Consider the following 16,192-nt stretch of genomic DNA (forward strand, 5'->3'; position numbering starts at 1 on the left):
TACTATGATCATTTTGGTTACCACTCATCTGTATTGATTTACTGAGTATCATCAATCAAGGCACTTATAATGAATGCTGTCTGAGAGCACATATCTCCACTCAGGGAATTATCACCCCAGGCTTAGGTCAAGCAGAGATTTGATCTGTTGTCAGTTAGATGAATTGATGCTTTTCCCTACATTTGCTGTGTTTTATGGGCACACAAAGAGAGACAGAGGGAGAAAGAAAGAAGGTAAAGGTGAATAGGAATAGAGATAACTCTAAAGTAATTTAACGTCAACCCACAGGACTCAAAGCCTTTAAAATATTCAGAGCCATTCTCCATCACCTTTTGCCCTGGTTGCTTATTCAAGAAAGGAGTGAAATGAAATCAATAGCGGTGCCAGTGCTGGCCTCTATGCCAGGCATCATCCAATATTTATACAAATGAAGCTTCATAACCTCAAATTTACCCGGCAGTTGCATGTTTAAGGGGCTGTGAAGGACTCAAAGGGGGTGAAGATTTTAGACAGGGTGTGAAGATGAGAGAATGAAATAAATCTGTCTCCATCATTATGCCCTGCCGTACATACTGCCGTCATGCGTGCATTCACATGATACGACACGTTATGATTAACAGCTATGTTCAGTCTTAAAGTGGGACGCCCTTGGTACCATAAATAAGAAATGGATAAATCCCACATGTCAACTTTAAGCCATTATCACCCCCCAAAATGTCTTCCCTAAAATTAACCACAAAGTTTAGTGCTTTTGTTACTTGGCACTACATGCAGACTATTAATTCAGATGTTCCCCAGGGATAATCAACCTGTTAATAGCCAAAATAAATGGGTGTATTGCTCACACTGCACCTTTATTTTTCATCCTATATGGGCCAATTCCTGAGACATTGGTTACTGATACAGGGTCGCTTTACTGTCACAGATAGCTGAGTTCAGTTTCAGATTAAAACTCATCATTCAACGGCATTTGGCATGGCTGTGTGTGAAGACAAACGCCTTGAAAACAGTTGTGAGAAGAAACTAATATGCTAATATACAGACACGTAACAGTTTTAAAAACTGATTGAGGAATTCCATGTTGAAAGTTTTTGATAACATTTTGAAGGAACCTTTTTAACTTATTGTTTGAAATTGGAGTTATCCCATGTATTTATATTATATAACGTAAAATGCATGTTTACCGTTTATGAGAATGCGTTGACTCAAGTGCAACACACCGAAATCCCAGCATATCTTCATATTAAAGACGATGATTTGGATGTAGTGGGATTTTACCTGAGAAAAATCTTACGAGCTGTTGGAGGAAAAGAAGGTAATTTGATATGTATATCCTGTGATTACAGGAATTAATGCAAATTTAATAAATTATTTTTTGAGAGCTTGGAATTTTATCCAATCCCTGCAATATTTCCCCCAAATTTCCCATTTTGACAGGCAGGGCATACTCCCAGGCTTTCCACCAATTTAAACCTCACCAAACCATCTCGAATCCTATAAGAACCAATTCTTACCTGTGTTTCTGACACCTTGTTGCATATTGTTCAAAGAACACCAGGACACCAACTGCACTTACAATGTTGTTGATAAGTTTGAAGATAACTTTTTACTCTTATTGGAACTAGTTATGTAATGATTGTCAGTGAGTTCTTAAAACATTTTTATTCCTGCTGACTTACAAGTTGTAAACATTATCTTAATTTATCGCAAAATAACACAAAAACGAGGCAAATAGATTTTTTTTCAGAAAAGCTGCTGCAAATTCAGTATTGATGTTGCCCCCGCTGTGGAGGTTTGCAGTGTATGGTGCACAATAGGTAAAATGCAGCCACAGTATGAGAATATGCACACTAGAGAGCAGTCTGTTCCCTCTTTCTGCAGTCGTTGTGATCCTCCATCTCACTCTCACTTCCCCCCTTCTCACACAACATACTGTTCATGTCAAAGGACCCAGGAAACACAACATCTGTCAGTGCACTAATTTACACAATGAACACCAGAGGAAGAAGGATATATATACACCTCAAAATGGCCTTGTATTCAACAAACATTTTACATCACATGGAAACACAGTGAAGAATATTGTATGTGCAAATCTTCATTTAAGCTGCTGAATAATTTCTTCAATAATTCTGATACAATTTGGAATTGTATTTTGATTTAAGTATGCATGATTTTGATGATTGTTGCCTTTAGTGTGCTTGATTCAGTGAAAGGAGGCATCGAGCCAAAGAGTGAGAGGCAATGACAGGCATAGCTTTAGATCTTTGACACTCTGCTTTCTTTACTTGGATGATGCACAAATAGTGATGTAATATTATGGAATTATGCTATCCGATTGAATGTGATAGATCATTTGAATCTATTCTCAGATAGGCAATGGAAAGGGGGGAAACTACACTGATAGTGAGCCAACACAGTGAATGCTAAAACAACAAATATGAGTTAAAACAGAGAAGAGATCTAAAATTCAGACCATGGATTTTACATCGGAGATGAGATGCATCTACTGTATCCCTTTGGCCCTTTTTTTTCGTATTTCATTTTTTTGGTTCGACACACTGCAAAGACATGGCTATCCAGTCTACAGGGGCAAAGACTGCGTCTATTGTCATCCATCCTTTCTGACAGGCTTCTCACGTACAAATGAATTTACTGTGAATAGCATTTCATTTATTTAAACATTTTTTGTAGTTTACAAAAGAAATAGATTATCTTGTATCATTTTTTTTTCCACACTTGCACTTCTTCTTTTAACATATTTTACACAGACTTTTATTTTTACATTTGTAATCCAACTTAAACATTTTTTTTTAATATTTTAAATGCTTGTCAAATATTGTGTTTACCATAATACAAATGGTTTTTTTCTTCTTTTTTTCTTCTTTTGTGTGTCCCCAGTTTATTTTCAAACAATAATTAAATGTCCTGAAGTAAAAACACACATTAAAGCTCAAATATCCACCCATGAGAGAAAAGCCTCAGTGCCCACAATGTATTCCTCTGTGTTTCTGTAGAACATCAACAGGTCCAAGAGTTAGGTGCCACTTATGCCCTGTGGCCTAAAATCAGCAGTAGATAGTAGTAGCAGTAAATCCACCCCAAAATAGTTGCATAAAGCACACTCCTTTCACATCACAGTGAGAAGCTGTGTAAAAACTGTCCAAAAAGATCCCATTATTCCTTCTGTCCTGCAATATTCCCCTCCCCAATGTATCCAAAAAAGTGATGTTACTGTATATCCAGATAATCACAGATAAAGACTTACTCACAAAGCAGGGTCACACCTCACATTCCCGAGAAGGTTGCTGTTGGCAAGTGCAAGAGCCATATTCATTGATGATTACCAGAGCTCCCTCAATGTGGTTAGGTTTATAGTCAACATAGTACTCCGGTGTAGAAATTGCAGCCATCTGCTGCATGCTTTGCTTTTGCTTCTGCTTACGGCGCTGACTGCTGAAGCACTGCCTCAGTTGTCTTATTCCAGCTGGAAAACACTTCCATGCCACATACAGCATGAGCACAATGATGAGAAAGGAAAAGATGAGTGCCATGGTGCCAGTCACCACCTTGTGGATCTGCATGGTGCTCTCCAGGTCATCGTGGCCCACTGTGACAGTGAAAGAATTGGTAACCACCTCGCTTCCCTCACCCTCATAAGGGTTAGGAGTAAATGGGCCCTGGAAAACAGAACCACCCTGGGCCAGATCCCTTGTAGAGACGTACAGGCCTGCTGTAGTTACCTCCATTTGGGGATCCTCACATAGGTGAAAAGCATAGACAGCATCCAACACATCCTCGCCCTGTGCGGTGTCGGGGCTTGAACACAGCAGGGAATTATCACGCTGGCCTCGGAAGGCACTCAGCCAAGAGGCCAAGGCACACACATTGCGACTGCACTCCCAGTCATTCCCTGCCAGGGTAATGCTGTCCAAAGATGACCACGAATCCAGGATGCGCTGTTCCACAGAGGTCAACCGATTGGAGTCTAGCATGAGCACCTTGAGGTTGGGTGCGCTCTCAAAAACATGTGGCTCCATGTACTCGATTTCATTGGCTGACAGGTCAATCTTCTCTAAAAAATGCCATGTCCAGTCCAGTGTATTGACAACAACAGTGGCACGATTGTTGTGCATGTACAGGGTGCGTAAAGAGATGAGGCGAGGGAAGTGGGCTAGGTTGACTTTAACCAGCTCATTGTGCTCAAGATGCAACTCAGTCAACTTGAAGAGGCCAGCGAAGGAGTTTCGTGCCAGGCTCTGCAGTTGGTTGTATCCCAAGTCTAGAAACTGCATGCTCCGACAGTCTTGAAAAATCCGCACTGGCACAAATTTGAGAGCATTGTAGCGCAAATGCAAATTGGTGAGCTTTCTAAGGCTGTGGAACAGGTCAGGCTCTAGTGCCTGCAGCCTGTTGTATGAGAGGTCCAGGATACGCAGGTTTGGGAGGGGCCTAAAGGTACCATTTGGCAGACTCTCAATGCGGTTGCTGCTGAGGTCTAACTCCTTGACCCGTCTTAGCCTGTCAAATGCACCCTCCTCTACAATGTCAATGTTGTTGTGATCTAGGTAGAGCCAGGTGAGCTGTGACAGACCAACCAGTTGGCCTTCACGCAGCTCGGTCAAGTTGTTCTCTCTCATGGACAGGCCCATAGCACTGCTCAGATTGCGGGGAATGTCTGTGAGGTTGAGCCCCTCGCAGTACAGCAGCTTGCTGTCGCAGCGGCACAGCCTTGGACAAACCCCCTCAACCAAGGGAACCGTTCTTAGAAATATCCCCAATAAACACAGTATCAACCCAGGGGGCTTCTTCAGTGGCCACTTTAAGTACAGTCCAATTAGAAGGAAATCCATTAGCATAAATATCCAGGGATGTCTCTGAGAAAATGTCCATTGAACCACTCTGGATATTGTTTTAGCACCTATCACATCATATTTATCACATCATATTTAATCAATTAAAAAATTTGTTCTGTTCTGTTTTTGTATTCGAGCTGCAGACAGTGATATTATATTTTGTTTACTTTGTCTGGAAATCCTGGTTGGAAATGCAAAAGGATTACGGGCAAGTCTCTTTACTTATGTTAGATATCAAGCAGTGGGTAGAGAGTAGAGGGGATAGAAAAAAATAAAATTGTCCTCATTGATCTTATTTTAAAAGATTCCTACTCACCCCTATTCAAAAGCTGACAATCTCCATTCAGCGTCTCGCTTTGTGCCCCAACACTAATTATGTGCGAACTAAAAAAGACCCCACTGTGGTACAAATCCCCCCCCCCCTCCCTTCTCTCTTTTCAGTGGACACCAGATCCTTGGCAGGCTTACAATGTCTTAGTTCTCCTCAAGTGAAAGAGCCAGAAAGAGAAGGATTCCAAGTAGCTTTCAGCTAGATGGTAGGAAGTGCAAGTTCCCCTGTCTGCATGCATGAGCTCTGTCTCTTTTGCTCCTCTGCAGTCCTCTGCTGCAATGATCAGAGGACGAAGAGACAACCAGAGAAAGAAAAAAAAAAAAAGACCCAAGGAAAAATCTTTTTAAATATCTGTCTTGCTCTTTTCTCCTCCCGTTCTTAAGTTTTAGCAGATCTGTCAACACATATTATCGTCCGTCTCTGGAAGCAATCACTGACTTGTAAGGTTTAAATCCATTCAAGCGGGTAATCATGCTTTCAGTGACGGATGCAGAAAAAATAAACAGGATTTAAAGAGGTGAACCCTGTTCACTGTTGTCTTGTGTAACAGTATTCCTTGTCATATCAGTGGCTCATCTCGGTTAAGAAGCCGCTTCCATCCCCCGTGGTTTGCAGTTTTCCTTCACTCCCTTGCTCTCTGGGTGTTTTCTCAGCCAGCTGGAAGAGGCTGCTGAAGGCTGGTGCTGGTAGGCAGGCAGGGGCGGTAAATGTGGGAAGCAAAGGAGCGCGCAATCCCTTGCAGCAGAGCGGTACACTGACAGCGCATGCAGAAGCACCTTCTGTTCACTGAGTGTCGTAAGCCACTCACACTTCAGAGTGCTCGCTCTCTTTCCCTCACTCTCTTGCTCTCTTTCCCTTGATCGCTCACTCACTTTTTTATGCTGCTCCCCTCCTCTTCTTCTCTCTCCCCTCTTCCCTCGTTGCTTTTCTTTTGCTGTGTTTTTCTCTGTGCCTGAGACATTTACATATTCAGAATGGGCTGGGCTTAAACCAGGAGCTTTAATGAAGCCCCCCTTCTCTCTCTCTCTCTCTCTCTATCTTTCTCTCTCTTCCTCTCTTGCTCTCTGTCTCTCTCTCTCTCTCTCTCTTGCTCTCTGTCTGTCTCTCTTCCTCTCTCGCTCTCCTTCTCTCTCTCTCTCTCTCTTCCTCTCTTGCTCTTTGTCTCTCTCTCTCTCTCGCGCTCTCCCTCACTCTTTTCCTCTCTCGCTCTCTGTGTGTGTCTCTCTCTCTCTCTCTCTCTCTCTCTCTCTCTCTCTCTCTCTCTTCCTCTCACCCTATCCCCCTCTCTCTCTCTCTTCCTCTCTCCCCATTCCCCTTTCCACCCCCCCCTTCACTGACTGTTATGAATTGGGCCATATAATGTCTGCCTCCTTTGACGTTGCTGTGAGAAAGCAGTTTTCTGATTTTAGAGTTGCACAATAACATTCATCCAATTAACAAAAGGGTGTCCTTTATTAGTTCCATCCATAAAATAGACATCCATTTGCATGTATATTACCAATCAGATGAGTCCACATATAGAAGAACAGAAAAAGAAGAAATAGTATAATTACGTTTAATATTACATATTCTCCCTCAAGATCAACTATATCCACAAAACACCCAAAGTAATTCATTTCAGTATTGATACACTTTAAATGGGGTCATGATTTTAGGTCTTATGATTTCAAATATGACTTTGTGTAATGAACCAATCTCTGTCTATTGATATCCATTGTTTAGCCTTGCCAACTATAAAATACAGTGAGCCAAGACTAGAAAATGACATTCTTCATTTGATCAAACTGTCCTGTAGCCAGGCATTCTATGTCATTGTCAATTATGGCTAGGCTATCCATTCTGAATACAGATGTAATTGCTTGCCACATAATATTAGCATTAAGCTATAACATAAACATTCTTCTCTGAAGGTCCGTTCTCCCCTTGTTTTGCATTTATCTAGAATCACTCTTAGCATTGTCATCTTCTCTTCCATTAATTTTCAGAGACAGTGAACTGTGACAGCGCCTTACATTCCTCATATCAGCCAAGTTTCTTACCATCTGATCTTTTTTTCCTCACTGAGGTCATTGCATTTTACCAACAGAGTGACTGATTGGTCCAACTGCCGTCACCGCACCCGAACACCGCTTAGACGCTTCTAGTCGAATTAGATGTAAGATTTGGTGTAGATTTTTGTTGTTGACTGTATTTTAATCACTGAATACATGTGTAGATATTGTATTGGATTACATAAGCAAGTAATGCCGACCGGGTTCATGCCAATGTATCGCCAAATGCTGTTGTATGCACCACATCAGAAACGTTTCCATGAGTGTTAGGCATTTAAAAAAAAAATGCTACTAGATGTAATGGGGTCCAAAGGCATTTTGTTTGTTTGACAAACAAATATCTCTCAATATTGAACTCATCAATACTCAATAATCATCTCTTATCAATGTATATGTTTTCTTTTCCTCAACATGTTCCTTTTATTCTTTGTTAACTTCTTTATCTGGCATCAATTGTGCAAGTTTATACAGAAAGCAAATCTGTTCCCTGGCAAAATGGATTGTCTTGCTGCATCTAGTGGAACATAGGTAAGCCTGAAAATGAGGTAGGAGTTTGGCTCTCTATTTAATTACAATAATTATACTAAGGAACCACAATTAACTAACAGCCCTGTACTTTGTTCTGGCCCTGTGTCGCACTCGACAGCTTAACCTTAAATACTATAACTGCCACAAGGGACTTAACAATATGCACAAGAAACTTCTTAACATTTATGTTACAGTTAATGATTAATTTTTTTTAATCGCAATTAATCGCTGGATTTCTATAGTTAATTATATTTTATCACATGATTAAAATTCTATTATTTTGCATTTCAGAACAGTTTTTAAGTACATATTAACAATCGAAAGCAATTCTTACCAGTGTATCTTGATTGGGAATCAAATGAATGCAAAGAAAGTTACTTTATGAACTTGATTTTAAGATTTGTAATTATTTATTTACTGTGTAAACAAAAGAAAAATGTGTGAATCTGTCATTATTGCACAATTCCTCCAAGTACCTAACTAAAAAACTAAAAATCCCTATCCTTACCAGAGTCAATATAGTGTTTAGTAACTCCTAAATAATGTTGATTACTCACTGACGTCCAGTGATCACGGGTTAATGAGACAGCGTTTGCAGCACCTTGCAGCAGTTCCAGTGTGGCTGCTTTCTCAGTGTCGTACAGGCTGTGTATGGTGAAACTACTGTCCCCCTCGACGGCAACGAGACAGGTCAGAACATGCCAACTGTAGTACGTCTTTAAGACCCGAGTGCTCTACGATGCTGACAGGTCTGCAGTTAGTTGCCACCCGTTTAGCAAGAGCTCTAGTAATTTTTTGGGATTTGGTTTCATCCACAGGTCAGCAGGAGCACTCTCCAAAATACTGCTTTGCCTGAGTGGGTAGCATGCTAGCGGCTAGCATCACGTTAACTGTACTACTATGCTTAGCTCCGTAGGTGGTAGCTCAAGCTTGACGTACTTCGGTGATATTTTAATTTGGCTTTACACAATGTGCATATGGCTTTCGACTTGTCTACGAGCCGTCCGGGAGTTTTGGAAAATAAAAAGCTCCATTCAGAGTTATTGCTGCTGTCTTTCTCCATCATGCCTGCAGCCTGCAGCAGCAGGATGTGTTATGAGGAAGTGGCAGCTTGATGATAAGTAACGGTGCTGCACATCAAAATAGTAGCCTGTTAGGCACCACGCAAAGCCCAGTGAAGTGTAAAATAAATTAATAAATGCCGGCATGCGATTAATGCGATTAAAAAAAATTAACGCGTTATGCTCGTCCCTTAATCGAATCGCGATTAACGCGTTAATGCTGACAGCCCTAGTTACAGTATTACATTTTTTTTTTTTTTTTCACACATGATTTTCTTTAGTTTTTAGCCCCACTTTTCCTTGGTTGATGTTCATTTTGAGAATTAATTTGGTGTTCACAGACACGTTAACACTCTAACATTTATGCAAGCTTCATTGGATGGCCATAAACATTTTTAATTCAGTAAGCGGCTTTTACCTGAAACTATAGTGTCTTCAGATCTGATCCAGATGTTTTATTCCACCATGATTATTGAAGTACTTAGTGAAGGTATGGCAGCGACAAAGATATATTGAGCACCAAAGGAAACAAAAGGAAAATTGTCCTTTACATGATCTGGACATCTTGAAGATGGAATCATCTCTGCTTCACTTTTGCTATATTCCCTCTTAGCTGTAATGGATGACTACACCATCAGCTAATGACTTGGTGCGCTATAATGACTTGACACAGCGAACAGGAGATGAGAGTATCCAGACCATCACTTTTAAGACTTTAAGAGCTTTTGCTCTCTGCTTTGGAGTTAAGGTCAGCGCAAGTGTGAGTGAAAGTGTGTGTCTGTGTATGTGTGGATGAAACACACATGCCTACCAACACACTCACATGAACATAGTCATATAAACAGATACATCCATATTACAGATTAATGGCTGATAAGGATATGGATTTTTTCTTTTGAATAACCTTTGAGTAACCTTGCTTTTTTTCTGTTAGCATTAATCATCTGCCTTCAGTTAGGAGTTGATGTTTATATGTAACTCATCATTTTTCATATCAAACAATAAACAAAGATGTCAACAAAATCATCCAGGATCTTTGTCACCTTCAACAAGTAGCTGTAGCTTTGTTTGTGAAATGAAAGGGAGGACTGATTTTATTATTGCTGTAAAAGTAAAGCAGCAGCAAAATGATATGGTGATCGCTGTGCAGCAAGCAGTTAGCACCTAATAATGATTTTGAGCTTTCACCACAACGTTTTGCATCATTTCCTGACTAATCACGACTCGACCCTCTGAAACCCAAGCCATTTTTGAGCGTTTTTTGCTCCTGTCACATTATTACTCACTGTGAGCTCTTTTTTCACTCTATCTGCAAGTCTGGCATCTCAAATTAACAAGCACTTTTACAACTTTTAATGACAAAGTTATCATGGCATAAAACATAAAAAAGGAAAAACATAAGTTTGATTTATTTTATAATTTATTTTTAAAATATAGAAAAACAATTGAATCAGATAATTCAACATTTCCCTAAGGGTACACTTGTATATACAATACAGGAAAAAAAATATTTTGCCTGTATATCATTCACACAAAGACTATGTTACATTTGTACAAACTTTACACCAGTGGTGGAGTGTAACTTGTGTCGGGCTCTGCGCTGCGCCGGGTGCAAGATAGGGCCCAAAATGTTTAATTTTAAGTACTTTTTCCTGATGATACTTACAGACTTTTACTTAAGTAACATTGGAAATGCAGAACTTTTACTGTAACAGAGTGTTATTACAGTGTAGTATTAGTACTTTTAATGAAGTAAAAGATCTGTATACTTCTTTCACCACTGTTTACCACTAGGCTTGCAGTCTCAGTCAAGGATTGGATGAATTTTCATTACATGACCATGCCTCATAGGAAGCAACGATTTGTATATTTTTGTAGGGGACAGAGAATTTCTAATAAGGGGAGAAGTTCCACTCTCTCAATACTTCCGGCTTCTGAACTGGTTGCAGTTCCACTCTAGTTCCATTAGGGTGAGCTCACGGGCGAGTGCAAAATGAATGGTGGTCTATGGAGCTATACCCCTCAAAATCCTCTCAGGATATAATTTTTTTTCTAGTAATTTGAATGTTGCATTCGAAAGGGCAAAAAGGCATCAGAGTCCTGTTTTATCTGGACGATCTGTTCATTCTGGCCTCCTCTCGGGAAAAGGCAGCACTGCAAACTATGAAAGTTTTGCGACATCTGCAGACATTGGGCTTCGCCATAAACTGGCAAAAAAGTTCACTGGTCCCCACACAATCGATAGTTTATCTGGGTGTGGACATAAACTCGATTGTCTTGAGGGCCAGGCTGTCAGCGGCAAGACGAGACGCACTGATCTCTCTGTTGTCGCGCACCACGCCACACGCGTCAGCGTCAGCGCTGTCTGTGATGCGTCTCCTCGGCATGTCTGCGGATCACATAGTTGTCCCCCTGGGTCTCCTCCACATGAGGAAAATCCAGAGGTGGTTCCATCACCAGTGCCTCGACCCCATACGCCACAAGTGGCGAATACTGACCATCCCTCCTTCTCTTCAGTCAGACCTGGCATTTTGGGGAAACCCCCCGACCCTGTCAACCAGGGTTCCCCTGGGCAAGGTGACGTCATACGTGACAGTGTACACAGATGCGTCCCTTACTGGCTGGGGAGGGATGTGCGAGTCACAGATGGTGGGAGGAGAATGGCCACCTCCCCCCCTCCCACACATAAACTGCCTAGAGCTAGAACGGTGCTGAAGGTTTTAAAACACTTCACCCCAGTGGTAGCGGGGAGACATGTTGTCGTACGGACAGACAACGTTACAGCAGCAGCGTTCATAAACCGTCAGGGCGGCGTGCGCTCGGCCCAGCTATTGGAAATAGCCAGGAGCCTCCTGCTGTGGGCCCACAGTCATCTGTTGTCCCTCAAAGCAGTCTACATCCCCGGGGTCCTGAACCGGGCAGCGGACCTAATGTCGAGGGGAGAGCCCTCTCACAACGAGTGGAAATTGAATCCCTCTATTGTTCAGAAGCTGTGGAGCAGGTTCAGGAAAGCGGAGGTGGATCTGTTCGCCTCACGAGAGAACACATGGGCACTGTGGTTTTCCTTGAGCACACGGGACGATCCACCCATCGGTGTAGAAGCCTTCTCCCACCATCCCTGGCCCTCCTATATGCTTTTCCCCCGGTCCCTCTGATCCCTCACCTCCTGGAACGCATCCAGGAAGATAATCTGTCATTTTAGTGGCACCGGAGCACACGAGCGCATCCTGGTTCCCGACTCTGGTTCAGCTGCTGGCGGGCCCTCCCTGGCAACTACCATGGCGCGAGGACACTCAACGACAGCTTGCAGAGACTAGGTTTGCCCCCTGCCGTGGTGCGCACTATCCAGAACGCAAGAGCCCCCTCTACTACAGCGTGTTATGCAAGGCGTTGGTCTGCTTTCCAGCGCTGGTGCACGGAGAAGGGTGCGGACCCCATATCGTGTCCCTGCCTCTCGTGTTGACTTATCTCTAAGCATTGGTGGATAATGATTTGGCTCCGTCTATAGTCAAAGCCTACGCGGCAGCTATCTTATCCTGCCACGAAGGCTATGGAGAGAGGATGGTGAAGCGCTTTCTGAAGAGGGTCAGGCGACAGAAACCCACCGTGCGCTCTCTCACACCCCCAATGGGATCTAGCCCTGGTGCTTCGAGCTTTGGGAAAGTCTCCTTTCGAGCCTCTGGCACAAGCCTCTCTCAGGTTGCTATCACTATAAACAGCGCTTCTCCTTGCCCTGACATCAGCCAAGAGAGTGAGCGACTTATGTGCGCTGTCAGTTTCGCCGTCCTGCCTCTCCATTAGAGGGGACAGGAGCGCAGCCACCTTACAGCCTAACCCCTCATTCACACTGAAAGTTCTGACGAATTCCTTTCGGTCGAAAGTGTTTTCCCTCGAAGGGTTTTCCCCCCCGCCTCATAACAACAATGCGGAGGAAGCTTTTTACCGTGTCCGGTGCGTGCGTTATCACAGTACGTTTCATGCACGGCGGGCATAAGGCAGACACAGCAGCTGTTTGTACACTATAGGGAACACTCCCAAGGAGCGGCCCTTTCATTGGCTGTGCGAGGCTATCACCCAGGTTTATAACGCGGAGGGGGCAAAGCCCCCCCAGGGCATCCGAGCACACTCTACGAGGACATTATTGGCGTCCGCGGCCTTATTCAGAGGCATGACAGTAGCCGACATCTGCGCAGTGGTCTCCTGGGCATCCCCATGCCCATTCATCCGTTTCTATCTGCGTGATACGTCTGAGCCCTCCATGACCCACTCGGTCCTTTCCACACTCAACGACGAATGATGCGCCGTTGTATGTGTGTTCCGCCTGCTGTCCTCCCCCACCCCCTTGCACTGGGTGCTGGGAGGAGAGCGGGTGTCACATACTGTATATATGTACATTATCACTGATCATGCACGCCTACAATCACGGAATATTGCACCATTGCATGTGTGTTTTTTCCCCGCTGTCCTCACCCCGCCTACACTGGGTGCTGGGTGGAATACGGATGTCACCATAATTTATCAATCATGATACAGTTCTCACTAACCATGCACGCCTACAATCATGGAATGATGTGCCGCTGCATGTGTATTTGTCTGTGGTCCTCACCCCTCCCCCTACCTACGTTGGGTGGCTGAGAGGAACACGGGCACCCCATAATTGTCAATCATGTACAGTTTCTCGCTAGTCTATGTTCTGCTTGTAGGCTTTGTGTCGCAGGTGGCATTGACTACATCAGCTTCGCCCTAACCCAATAGCGTAGCTTAGAGGGCAAAGCCTATACGAAATAGAACGATAGTTACATATTGTAACTCCAGATTCTATGAGTATAGGCGCCGCCCTCTAAGATTTGGGCCACCTGCTCCTGTAACATTAGCTGAAGAAAAAGCTGATGTTGGGAGATGAACAACGGGTTCGCTCTGTTTATAGACAGTATCTGCGGACGTAGTTGAAAGCCCATGCTGGACGCAAGGGCGGGAAAGAAATCTTCACGACTGCGCATGCGCGAAGGGATGAACCCAATAGCATAGCTTAGAGGGCTGCGCCTATACTCATAGAATCTGGAGTTACAATACGTAACTATTGTTCCGCTTCAGATGCCATCAAGCGGGATCTCTGGTCGTAATCAGTCCTTCACTGACCAATCAGCATTCATTAGCAGAATGCTAGCGTGTTATGGGCAACCGCGACTCAACCTGTAAGAAATAGAAAGGACATAAGTACTCGTTCATTCAACTTTCGACCTATAATCCATGTTGAACTTGCAAAAACTACAATCAAATCTGAGATTTGTCAACGACAATCAGGCGAAAGAGACAAATTTAGCCATCTAGCTCCATAGAGTCCCATTCATTTTGCACTCGCCTGCGATCACCCCCAGTGGAACTCTGGTGGAACTGCAACCAAATTCGGTACAATGGGGCTGAATAGGGAGTGAACAGGCTCTCCGTAGACCGGCTCTGGTAGGGGACAACACGTAGAATTTTATGCATTTTACAGCTTCTTGATCATGCAAATGGTTGATTTTTAACAATGTTTTGAAGTTGGACATGCTCTATGAGAGTTTTTGATCCTCTTAGTGGTTTTTCGGCCCAACTCAACTTCAGCTTCTTTCTAGGCTAAGTGTTTTTTCTTTGGTTAAACAAAACATGCTTTTTCAAACCCGCCGGCGGGTTTTGGGGTTACGAGGGTTAAGGGTAATTCATGTTTTACATTCTGACTATTTGTGTCTATTAACAATAAGGAAAGCTTTAAGATTTTAATATGCCTCATTATGCGGATAATTATTTAAAAAAAAATTATCCAGCCAGTGGTGCTGCAATGATGGTTATTTTGCCCTTAGGTAGGGATCAATCTTGAAACAAGAACATTTCAATTAAGTAAAGTCAAGTAGTATATTTGGAGAAAAATGTAATCCCCATTGCTAGTGGGCAGTGCAATTACAAGAACATGATCCCTCACTGGTTTCCCATGTGACCAGTTTACCTGTTTTAAGAAAGAGAAAATTGTGCAGCACCCCCAACATGTCATGCTACATCTGACTGACTTTCAGAAGATAAGCAGTCATTGGTTTAGAGTTTAGTTTGTGACGATGTTGGTCTGGACTTTTGTAAGAATATGTTGTTGTTGTTATGTGTGTGTAATCAAATATGCAACATATAAATGGATTTCCAAACTATAAAGCATGATTTCATGTCCTTAACTAATTGTGTGATCATTTTGATATGATTTTATGATAAAATGGTTAGAGGGTTAGTGGTGTATTGTCAGCAGAATGTATTTTAGGGATCAAATAAGACTCAAAAGTATCAGCATCTATGATTACAAGCCCATTATTTAAATCATGTATTGAATCAGAGGATGCTTGACTGTGTGAGCCCAACAAAACAAGGCAGATGATGACTAATTGGCCTGCTGCAGAGATAATGTTGATGGGCAGCTGGGAAAGGATTGTGGTGGGGGTCGATGCAGACACTTACGCCATAGAGTGGCTGTCAGTGGTGTGGTGAGGAAACGGCAAGAGATGATTCTGCATCCGTAATTGAGTGCGACCTCCAGCAGATAGAGGTTTCTCTCAGTTTGAAAGGGTCACACAAGTGCACAGAGAGTTAACATTGAGCTTATTCATTTCAGTTTTAGTGATTATTTTCTATCTTCTTTGGTACTTTAGATGACATAATGCTATTATATAATCAGCAACTGAGGATGAACTGAGGAACGGAGGAAATGTACTCAAAGATAAATTGATATAGCCGTGGGCATTTCTAATTATTACCATCATAGTCTTAGTCAGATATATAGCAACTTCAAAAGTGTGAAGACAGTAACCCAGTAATGGTTTGTATTATTGTACACCCTGGGTTTTCGACACAATGTATAAAAAAGATCTCCATCTTCCAATGATATTAAAGGAGTTTATACTAACTGCAACTGTGGTAAACCCAACAGGAAAACATACCATAATAACATTCACTGGAGCATGTGACTATGGGTTACAACTCCTTGAAGCACATTTTATGTGTTTTAAAGTTTGCTTCAGTAAATAGCGTTGAATGCTCAAACTGAACAAATCAATATAGCGTATCATCATCATGATTTGCCCATGTTCAAGGCTTTAGAGGTAGGTGAGTGTTTGTTTTTTGGAGGATTTATAGAGCAAGATGGATGGCAAGCCTGGCAAAGCTCTGATATTTTGTCCATGGTGATGTGAACATGATAATTTGCATATATATTGTATATATCAAGAAAGAAAAAAATAATTAAGAATCTCTCTGAAAAGGCCAACAGGGGTAAAGTAAAGAGAGTGTGTATCATCGTTGGTAGGAAATAAAGTGTGTCCAATAAATCTGGGGGTAGTGTTGGAAGCA

At 42.5% G+C, this 16,192-nt stretch overlaps 2 protein-coding genes across 3 annotated transcripts in view; one reads left to right on the forward strand and one right to left on the reverse strand.

Moving 5' to 3' along the window:
- The window catches only part of ctnna2 (catenin (cadherin-associated protein), alpha 2), a 358,287-nt gene that overhangs the window by 221,717 nt on the left and 120,378 nt on the right, over nucleotides 1-16,192 (forward strand). The window lies entirely within an intron of this gene.
- lrrtm1 (leucine rich repeat transmembrane neuronal 1) lies at nucleotides 1,648-6,167 on the reverse strand. Its single transcript, XM_031302753.2, has one exon. The coding sequence runs from the start codon at nucleotides 4,857-4,859 to the stop codon at nucleotides 3,282-3,284; it is 1,578 nt and encodes a 525-aa protein (XP_031158613.1). The 5' UTR covers nucleotides 4,860-6,167; the 3' UTR covers nucleotides 1,648-3,281.

The sequence above is a fragment of the Sander lucioperca genome, chromosome 4 (assembly GCF_008315115.2).
Source record: "Sander lucioperca isolate FBNREF2018 chromosome 4, SLUC_FBN_1.2, whole genome shotgun sequence".
Classification (NCBI taxonomy): domain Eukaryota; kingdom Metazoa; phylum Chordata; class Actinopteri; order Perciformes; family Percidae; genus Sander; species Sander lucioperca.